Source organism: Mycetomoellerius zeteki, unplaced genomic scaffold, assembly GCF_001594055.1.
Source record: "Mycetomoellerius zeteki isolate Tzet28-1 unplaced genomic scaffold, Tzet1.0 scaffold145, whole genome shotgun sequence".
In the NCBI taxonomy this organism is placed as follows: domain Eukaryota; kingdom Metazoa; phylum Arthropoda; class Insecta; order Hymenoptera; family Formicidae; genus Mycetomoellerius; species Mycetomoellerius zeteki.
Genome location: NW_017256393.1, coordinates 3255288 through 3266472, shown reverse-complemented (window position 1 = coordinate 3266472; position 11185 = coordinate 3255288). Strand labels below are relative to the sequence as shown.

General features: G+C 37.7%; 1 protein-coding gene across 1 annotated transcript; it reads left to right on the top strand.

The window, feature by feature from the left end:
- Nucleotides 1-1094: 1094 nt before the first annotated feature.
- Nucleotides 1095-10276, top strand: LOC108732077 (dual specificity mitogen-activated protein kinase kinase 7). The gene is made up of 8 exons (XM_018462711.1): nt 1095-1582; nt 3464-3957; nt 4228-4407; nt 4494-4628; nt 4921-5168; nt 6899-7690; nt 8095-8394; nt 8537-10276. Exons 1-8 carry the CDS (start codon nt 1381-1383, stop codon nt 8670-8672), a joined length of 2487 nt encoding a protein of 828 aa, XP_018318213.1. The 5' UTR covers nt 1095-1380; the 3' UTR covers nt 8673-10276.
- Nucleotides 10277-11185: the final 909 nt, after the last annotated feature.

Below are 11185 nucleotides of genomic sequence, written 5' to 3'. Positions count from 1 at the left end.
GCTCCTGCACACTGGACGCGGAAAAGCTTACCACGCGGCAAAATGCGACGCGGTAACCAATGAACATGTCAGGAGCTGTAAGCTCATTGGCTACCGTGTCACATTTTGCCTCGCGGCAAGCGTTTCCACGTCCAGTGTGCAGGAACCATAAGTTTATTAGTTACCGCGTCATATTTTGCCGGGCGGTAAGCTTTTCCGCGTCCAGTGTGTAGGAGCCATTACCCGGGATCTACAATAGGATTTTAAGCCTTAAGCCATAAGAAATGGGCGAATCACAGTCGATTATTCTTCTCGGATTTGACTATAATTGGTCAGTTTTTTAAGTCCATCACACGTACAAAAATTTTAGTCGTAATCGTAAGGCCGTAAGCAAATCGGCCAATCACAGTCGAGTGTTTTGAAACGCGAGATCGTAATTTTGATTGTGATTGGTCGATTTACTTGCGACCTTACGATTACGACTAAAATTTTTGTACGTGTGATGGCCTTAAGGGCCACTGTCACTTAACTGGGCCAATTAATCCATCAGAATTGACCAATCTGTCAATTCTTCAAACAAAATGACAAATGCGATTGGTCAATTCCGATAGACTAACTGGCCTAGTTAGATCAACTGAGCTTGGTGACAGTGGCCCTAAGAATGGCATTTATAGTTTGATTTTATATTTGAGATCATCTTTAGCTTGAATGATGATATACAACATTTCAAAATTGTAGAGATTGTCGGGATAATTTTAAATTAACAAAAATCTGCAATAAATACTATCAACAAAAGAGTCAAAGGGTTCATCAGTCGTCAATGGGCTCATTCAGCGGACTCAACAGTTGAGTGAGCGCTCGCTGTTATTGGTGTATTCTTTTAGATCATCCAATCATAATTTTAGATCTAGAAGAATACGTCAATAGCAGCGAACGCTCACTCAACAGTTTTGCAACCGTTTTATGATTGTCTGCTGAGATAGGACCATTCTTCTAGATCTAAAAGTATGATCCAATCAGCTCGAAAGAAACTTCCAACAGTTGCAAAACAAACGTTCTGCTGAACGCACCCATTCTTGTCATGTGATCCGTACTTAAGTTCGCTACTTCCGGAAAGTCCAGGCGGCGCTGAGAATCGCCCCCCCCTTTTTTTTCAGGAGGGGAGTTTGTACCCCCTGCTGCCAAAAAGGGGCAGCACGTAAAAGAGCAGTAAAAAAAGTGATGCGAAAATTGTCAAATATCGGGCGCATGACGGCGGTGTGGCGAACCCGGTGAGCCTGGCGTGTTGGTGGTGGAGTGCGGCGTACGTAAAAAAAAAAAATAAAAATAAAAAGGAAAAAAAACCAAAACAAACACGTAGCCGCGTTAGGCAGCGCCGAGGAATCACGGCGTGCGAGCGCGATGTCGAGCACCCTGGAGAAGAAGATTATGAATCTGGAGGAGCGATTGCGGGCAGAGAACGAGTCGCGGGAACGGGACAGACAAGTCGGCGGCGACGTTGGCGGCCCAACCATAGGCTTGCATTCTTCGTCGTCGTCGTCGTCGTCGTCGGCGACTGCAGCAGGATCCGTATCCAGCCCTGCGCCCCGCAGACCACGGCAACGTAAGCAGCTTGCTTTAAATGCGCGCAAACATCCCTACGAGTCCACTCTGGATCCTCCACTTTCTGGATGGATATGATCCATCTCCTTGACGATGCGTTTACCACGATTTTGCGTGTACAGGTTATGTTGACCGTCGGGCTGTTGATCGAACTTTGCTGTCGATTCCGCGAGTGTGGCTCGCTCGCTGTTTGATTTATGTCTATTTCTACCAATGTAGATTAACCGCAATCTCGATTTAATTTATTCTTTATCTTTTTCTAATTCTTAAATTAAAGATACAAAGTAATAACGCGAATTCGATCACTTGCATTAGATTAATGCATAATAAAAGTTAGCTATATACATGATAGTTTGCTATATACATGAGATTAGCAAGTTAAATGTAAAAGCATATAAATATTTTTATGATTACATAATCCAATGATGGTATTGTTGCGTTATTTAGTTAGCAGAATATAAATGTATTATTTCATTGTCAAATTTGATTATATTACCACTGCATTTAGATACTTGATACAAAGCAGTTTTTAATATGCACTGATCCAGTGTAGTATGAGTTATTGAATTTATCATAAGCTAAATTGAGATTAATGGAGCAAATTTGGTTGGATACTAGTTTACACTCAGTGCATATTAAAGCTGTTGTATATAAATTGACATAAAGATGTGTATTTAATATAAGTATAGAAACTAATTAAATCACAAAAACTTTAATATGCTTTTTATTGTATTATTTGATAAAATATATATTGGACATTTAAGATATTTCGTTTTTATATTCAAATTATATTGGTATATAATAGTTTTAATATACACTAATATGTCCAATTGAAATTTGCTTAATTTGTATTGGTAGAAACGGACTTTTTTGCTGAATCAAATTTAGGTCATAAGTTGTTTATTATTGTAATTAAATTCTCATACAGAATCAAAAAGTTCAGATATTGCTAATAAGTCGCACAGTACAATAAATGTCATAATAACTTTTAAGGGAAAAAGGATATAATGCTAATAGAGCTCAATGTTAAATATTAGGAGTGTGATTTAGTTTTGAGGGTTTTGCCATTTCAATCACAGCTATTATTTCTTAATGCTTTAATGTTACTCCATGATATTTAGTCGTTTACTAACAATAGATACAGTAAACATTATGTTTATATCATTTAAAAAAATGGAGCTTCCTAAAGAGTATTTTCGACATGTGTTGCTTTTGTTTTTTAATCAGAAGAAAACAGCAGCTGAAGGTCATAAAATTCTGATAGAAACTTATGGTGATGTTGCTTCATCAATTAAGACATGTGAATATTGGTTCTGTTGATTCAAAAGTAGTGATTTCAGTGTTAACGACAAAAGCTGTAAAATGCAGATTTACAAGCATTATTGAATGATAATCCAGCACAATTCTTTTCAGAATTTGTCAGAGAATTAAATGTTGATCGTACAGCAGTTATTAAATGTTTACATGATATGTTGTTTAAATAAATCAGTTTTTGAGAAAAAACCCTCAAAACTAAATCACATTCCTAATATATAATATATAGGAATATAGATCAGTGCTAATATGTATAATTAAATATAGAACATGTATTGTAAACATATAATTAAATATAGGATTAATAAGCTCAATATAAATAAAAATGTATCTTGATGTTATATAAATTTAAAAGTTTTCTATAAGTTTGATGTTAAACTTTTTGAAGAAATAACAGAAATATTTTTTCAATATTGATGTTAATATTATTTCTGGTTATTAAAGCAAATGTAGACTTATTTATGTATGCTGAATTATAAGGAAGTATATTTAATTATAAAAAAATAGCATAGAGAATGGGAAGAACTTAACATTATTAATTAATATTAAAATATTATGCATTTCTTAGTTGTTGGGGATATGGGTACCCCGACACGACTCAGAAGACAGCTAGATCTGCCAGTATCGCAGATAACACCGCCAAAGATGCATGATAGTGAAGTCGAGTTAAAGCTGCAAGAAATTATGAAGATGAACGGCATCCTGAATATCAACGGCCAAAGATATCAGACAGATATGAAAGATCTGGAGCATTTGGGTGAACTCGGCAATGGCACCTGTGGACATGTTGTCAAAATGAGGCATAAGCCGAGCGACGTGATAATCGCCGTGAAGCAGATGCGACGCTCCGGGAACGCGGAAGAGAACAAGAGGATAATCATGGATCTTGACGTCGTGCTCAAGTCACACGACTGTCCATACATTGTGCAGTGCCTGGGCTGTTTCATCACTGAATCTGATGTTTGGATTTGCATGGAACTGATGGCGACGTGCCTAGACAAATTGTTGAAGCGTAGCAGGCAAGCGATACCGGAAGATTTTTTAGGAAAAGTTACAGTAGCAGTAAGTTTCTTTATCCTTTTGTTTATAAGATATTTTATGTCCCGAGTTTTATAATTGCTATCTTTAAAAATCTTAGAAAAATTATAGGGAAGAAGAAGATACATATCTTGAAAGAAGATAATTTTATCATATCATTTTTTTAGTTAAAATACTTTGTTGTGTCAATTTTTTTTTTAAATTTGAAATATATTATCTTAGATTATATTTTTACAATTTCGAAATTGTTGGAAAGACGATTTTACATTGTGATATATATTTTTTTCTCTGTAGACAGTAAAAGCGTTGTCGTACCTGAAAGAGAAGCATGGTGTAATACATAGAGACGTGAAACCTAGTAATATATTACTTGATGAGACGGGAGGGGTGAAACTTTGCGATTTCGGGATTTCTGGCAGACTGGTCGATAGCAAAGCAAAAACGAGAAGTGCAGGATGTGCGGCATATATGGCTGTAAGTAATTGTATATACAATATGGGAGAATGTTTAACTTTTCTGAATAATAGAATAATTGTGTATTTTTATCGTTTTGTGTACAGCCTGAAAGGATAGATCCACCAGATCCTACTAAACCGGATTATGATATAAGGGCAGATGTATGGAGTTTGGGCATTACTCTAGTGGAACTAGCTACGGGAGTATTTCCTTATCGAGACTGCAAGACTGATTTTGAGGTAAAATTTCCGTTGGAAATTTGATTTTTAGATTTTTTTATCTCTGTTATGAACTGTACTAAATATGTGTAATGAATTATTGAAATGAACTATTGCATATTAGAAAACAACTCTTGCTTTCAGTATGGAACTTTATTTTTAATATAGTTCTCTCCTTCCCTCTCCCATATCTCTCTTTCTCTCTCTCTGTATCTTTTGAAAAAAACTTTTGTGATTGGATAATTTCTTCCAATATGACCATATCTATTTACATTGCTTCATACTTACTATTTTATTATTCTACTCATTGTAGGTACTGAGCAGAGTAGTACAAGACGATCCTCCGTCTCTTCCGGCGGATGCACTCTTCTCTAAGGAGTTCAGGAGTTTTGTCAGTTGCTGCCTCACAAAGAACTACAAGCACCGGCCAAAGTACCACAAGCTCATGGAACATACCTTTATTCGCAAATACGACGTTCTACAGGATGGCGAGACAAATTCCACCCTAACAAACTCAGGCTGTCAATGGTTCGGCAAAGTCATGCGGCAGTTAGAACCAAGGTGAGAATCAAGATTTGCTAATTGCTATTCGCTGTATGCTTTTCTTAGATTGGACATAATAGTTAAGATGTTTAATATTGTGATAGAAATGATAGGATGACATAATCATTAAGAATGCTAGCGTAACAGCGAAATCGCGAACTTTTTAAACATGGCATGAGATTCCTGACTAATAAAGATACTGATCTCTGGTTTGGTTATCTATTTTTTTTTCGTCTTAGTAACCAGGTTTTACGAGCGATTTTTTTTTTCGGTTAAAACTTTATGCACTTGACATCACGGTTAGTGAGTTTTGGACCGAAGCGTTTTACGAATTGGTTTGTCGTTGGATGTTAACGATTGTATAATGCGTCGTCTACAATATGTAAAGTAAGCTTGGTTTAAGAAGTAAGAGTAAGAAATTGACCAATCACAGTCGATTATTCTTTTTACAATCGACTGTGATTGATCAATTTCTTACTCTCACTTCTTAAACCAAGCTTATTACGTGTATTGTAGACAGGCCTTAAGATGTCCCAAAATTATGGCGTTTTTGGCTTTTAGCCAGCGGATTCTCTCGTTGATTGCGCGTGTCGACTTTTGCAATTGAAGAATGATCAATTTGCGAATTTGTAGAAAAATTTGTCGAAGACAGACGCGATATACTCCCGGAACATCCGGTGTATATTTATTTTTGATACAGCTTTGCAAAAAAAATTGACTTTTACAGTTCTTTCTTTCGAATTAAAAGTTTGCGTGCGTGTTGAATTGTGTTGCAGCCTTGAGCTTGAGGGAGGCAGCGCGGCGTAGCATCCTCTACCTCCCTCATTCCTTTCTCCTTTCCTTTTCTCATTTCCGCTCCTTCCCGGACAAATTACCTGAAAATTCCCAAAAGAGATTAAAAAAAAAAGAAAAAAAGATAAACTATCCTGCTACTCAGGGTATCCAAAAATCTGCCCGATTTTCATTTCGAGTTGTTTGGTTTGTGCACGCGCCTGTTACACACCCCACCCTTCAACCCCTACTCACGGTAAGCATTTTTTATTTATTTTAATGTATTTTCGTTTCTCTCTTTTCGCCTACTTTTGTTACGTTTAGCGTAGCGACTCGCAACTCCGTCGCGATGCACGCATAATTTTTCCCTGTGCACATGCCATTTTTCTTTTCTTTTTTTGCAAATTGATTTCGTAAAATGAATTCTTGACTATTGCAGATCGGGGACGAAATTGCTGCAGCGAAATTAATATAACCGTGACAAAGAGAATTATGGATTGTATATAAGATATCTTAATTATAGAAATTTCAATTGTATCATTTACTTCCTTTCTTAATTTTGTCAGTAAAATTTTCATAGAGCTTAAGTTTTCTTATCATTTTGATGCAAAGTTTTCGCCGTAAGCAACTCTTTCCACGACTTACATGACGCGAAAAATTCTGATCTCGCATGAAGACGAGATTTTCTTCCGGAAGTTTCCGGCACGATTTAAAGAGACGATTTAATATCTCTTATAATAGAAAACTTCTGTCCTCATCTGCGTTTTGCCTGCTAACAATTAACGATTAACGTTTTGCTCTAACATTCATTAACTCTTCTAGACTGAGGTTTTTTACAGAGCCATCACGGTACGATTATGGGATGATGGTGATACATATGCATACCGAAAGAATCAAATCGCACTTTTCTATTGAAGGGAAATAAATCATATTCATAAATCTATCCTTCAGAAAATTTTATTTGGATGACAATTCAGTTCCAGGTTACCAGGATGTCAGCAGCAGCGAATTTCGGGTCATGTGTCCCTGAAACAGACAGCTCAACTTCGAGCGCAGTCCGAGGTGCCAGCCTTCTTGAGGAGCAATATTAATAGCAGCTTTAGAGAATCGTCGAATTGTGGCTTTTTGCCATTCCATCAGCGTTCCAACAGCGAAAATGGCGCGAATTATGTGCCCTACAGTCCGTACACTCTTCGTCGGAAGGAGATGGCTCGACCGTTCTCACCACCAATATCTAAAGACGCGGCGGATCAGCCGGAGCCGAATCTGCCACCGCGACCTTTCTCGCCTTACCGACAGCACGAGCAGAGCATCACTAGGCACGATTACAACTCCTCGAATCGCTGCTCGACAACAAACGGTCAAGGTAGACAGGAGACGATGACGACCACGACGACGACGACGACGACGACGAGACCGTTCTCTCCTTATAGGACTCAGGACTCCAGTTTGGATAGCAATGGTCGACCATACTCCCCGTATCGCAGTAGCCGTTACGAGGAGCGGGACGGTGGCAACAAGGCGGACCGATGGCAGGGAGGCGTTTCGAGGTCGTTGAGCCCTTTCACCAGAGACTATTCGCCCTGGCGGCGGGAGAACGTTGATCCGCCTGGCGTCATTCAACCACCACCTGCTACGTATGACAATAACGGCCGTTACTCACCATTTCTGCAGCGACTTGCGCATCCACCGTCACAACAATCTGCGGCACTCCAAACTTATCCGCAGAGTCAGAATATCTACGGTAGTCCGATGATCAGCCGCAAAAGGTAATTTAAATATTTGTTGAAAAACTTGAATTTTTTGTGATTTACTTACAAAAATGCACACATATGTCAAAATTATTTTTTTAAGACATTGTCATTTAGAATATTAACATTTACGAAATATAATGAGTATAAGCTACTTTATATTTTTTATTTCTTTCACTTGCAATGATATTTGCTGATTGAATGCATATTGCACATTATATGTTCATATGCACATTGAATGTTCTATATTTATTCTTACATCCTTTGTTCATTCTTTTATATGTCTATTATATGTGCTATTTAATTTTAATCTAATCATTTCTATTCTTTATTATTTTTTAATGTAAAAGTCCATTTTTCAATCAATTTCATTTAGTGTAGTAAATGTTGTTACCCTTTTTATATTAGGTTACTTTTTATAGATTTCCTTCGGAGCCACCGCCGCAGGGATCCCACGGTTCCACTAGTCCACAGTTGTTAATCTCCCGTTTTGCGCATCAGCTGAAACAGGAGTCACCGCCGTCGTCATTGACGATGCCATCGCAACAGACTGTTGGCTCAAAGGAGTCCGCGAAGAAACGCTTCGCGTCCTACGTACGTCTTAGACTTGGCAGCGACCGTGCTCCTTCGCCGGAACCACCGCCGAGATTAAGTCGTGGCGAGTCCCCTCTTGCTCTTAGGAGGAATTTAATTGAACAAGCGTCTCCTTCCTTTCCACGAAGGTGCGCATCTTCGCTTTTTATTTGCCTTTTGTTTGCTAAGAAGATAACTTTTTATAAAATTATGAATTATAATCATTATTGATCATTTTTCCAGTAAGACCAAAAGAGAATAATGTACATGATAATTCGGGTTTTTTTTTAGGTATGTCTCGCCTTCTCCGCCTCAGCCACCGCCTAGGAGATTGTCGGAAAGCAATTCCGTGCCTGGTAGCCCGCAACACGTGCGAGCTCGTCTGCGTTACACACCCGAACCTCAGAGGAGACCTCCGCCACCATAACCCACCGCTACAATCATTAAGCCTTATTATTCCTTGTTGGTGCCATATGTGACTACGGATACTTGGACGACGATCACGTGCACCACGTAGTAGCGAAGTGCAGCGTTATTCGACAACGGTTGCGCGCACAGAGCGAGTCACAGAACGTGTAGACACAGACGTATACACAACGTGTTCCGAACATTGTAAACCAAAAGAAAAACATACAGAGGAAACAGAGAAGCGTGTCCTTAATACTCGAGCCGCCGCGAACTCGGAATTGTGTGCGAGTCGAAGACTTGTACGGGAACGTCGATTTAGCGTGCGAAACGGCTGAAAACGCTGGAAAATATTTCATCTTGATTTGATATTCTCACGCATTTGGATTCGCGGACGCTTCGGACGTGAGAATTGCCTTGCCTTAAGATATACGAGAACTTATACTAGCTAGTATAAATATTTCAGATCTCTGAAAGATTTCCGAGTATTTCAGATCGAAGAATATTTTCTGAATTTCTTATTGATGTTAGGACTTAGGGAAGAGTGAAACGTCTTTTTCGAATTTAGAACGCTTCACACGCTAAAATCGTTGTAAACGTAAACTTCTGCACGGTCGAGTAGCCTTTAGCTAAATCGCGTCGACCGTCTCGGTTTGATCTTTACGTGCAAATAATTGGAATGAATTATTTTTTACAAGAGTAGTTGGAAAAAAAGTAAAAAATTGCACAGGTCAATCCTAAAAAAAAAAAAGGGATTAAATAGTTTCACTACAAGTTCTCGCCGAATTTTTTTGCCTCGACCGTTCTTCTAAATGGAGGAGTATTCAATTAAGAGGGATTATTAGGATTAATATTATAATCGAGAGTGTGATCGGCGCCCCGAGGCCCGTGTACACACGTTTTACATACGTGAGGGGATCGTTCGCGGCGGCGAACGTTCTCGCGACGTTTGCACGGCTTTTCTTCGCCGCCGCGAAATGCGAATCGATCTGCCTTCAATAATCTTTTTCTCGACGTGTATTTATAGATAATACGCAACGAGAAATACGATGCTCAACTTTTTATATCGTTTGCGTATTAAAAAAAAAAGTACAGCGACGGAAAAGTGCGGCATTAATCGCGATACACCGCGATGTTTTTTCTACATCAGAGCCTCGACACACACATACATACATATTTATGTACATGTGTATATATGAATATATACACACGCACACGTGTGTAAATATTTATAATATAAATATACACAAGAGAGAAGTATATGGCATATATAGCATTGTGCCGCACGTGAAAATGCGTAAACCGTTCCTATCGCTTTTCGTTTACGCTTCATTCTGTCATTCTTTAAGAATTTTGTCAAGGGAAGGAGAGACAGAACATAAACACAACGAAATTCGCTCTCTTCTCTAGGACGGCCTTGCGGTACCTCTGCGACTCGAATTGCAGTCTCACGATGACTTTTTTTCCACGTTTTACTATTAATATTAATGACTGTTATTAAAGCAACGTTAAATACGAGAGCGAGTCGTAAGTTCATGAGTGTGTCCAGTATCGATAGTCCAACCGGGAGGGATATTATCGTCCGCACTCGACTTTTCTTCGTAGCGAAAAAGGGGAAAAAAATAAAAAATAAAGCACAATAATGTCGCAGTAGCACGTCTCATAGAATCCACGGAGGATGAATTGTATATTATTTAATCAGCAGAGCGTGCAAGGCGTCACTTCATACACATACATACATACATACATACACACACCAACATACACTGCACATATATACACGGTTTTAGAATGTTGTAATTATTATTTTTAATTAACATTTAATCTCTAACTATGTTCAAGTCTACATTCGTAATCACTCTTTGTCATTTATTTGACAAAAGGATCTGTTGCAATGTAAATAAACTTATATTTATACGAGTTATTGTGTCTCTCCTCATTTCCTCTTTCGCCACTTTAGCTCCCGTTCTCCAAACGCGTTGAGAGTACATCGGTAGTATTTTTAATTTGAGTCATGCCGTTCCAATTTCAATTGAATCAGTGTATTCTATCTGTTGTTTAGAATAATAAAAAGAATTACGCAAGTCATTCTCTTTATTATTCTAAGCAGGCGTCTTTACTGTGATTACGATGAGTACATAATGTATTCTTTGACTTTTCGGCGTTTCATTTATATGTCAATAAGAAGATATACAGTGAATAATATTGAAAGAAATAGAAATTTCTTCTCAATTTAATTTATTAATAGATCATATTATATATTATTACGTATATTGTATATTATGCAAATAAGTGATTATCACTAGGTATTATAATTATCATAATGTTGAATTAGATAAGAATTTTATTATGACTTAGTTTAATTTTTGTCAAAACATTTAGTTTAAATCTTAAAAAGAACGTATGTATTTTCGAGATTAATTTTCTTTTTGCAGTACGTGATATTTATCATTGTGTACGTTTGTATCCTAATTGATATATCTTGCAATTGAAAAGTATTAAGCCTTTTTTGTGCTTTGAAAAAATATAAATATT

What these genes read in the sequence shown, in the direction of transcription:
- LOC108732077 (XM_018462711.1), top strand. Translation starts at nt 1,381, where the DNA reads ATGTCGAGCACCCTGGAGAAGAAGATTATGAATCTGGAGGAGCGATTG. An exon ending in TAGGAAAAGTTACAGTAGCA is followed by an intron (nt 3,958 to 4,227) that starts GTAAGTTTCTTT and finishes TTTTCTCTGTAG; the next exon opens with ACAGTAAAAGCGTTGTCGTA. An exon ending in GATGTGCGGCATATATGGCT is followed by an intron (nt 4,408 to 4,493) that starts GTAAGTAATTGT and finishes TTTTGTGTACAG; the next exon opens with CCTGAAAGGATAGATCCACC.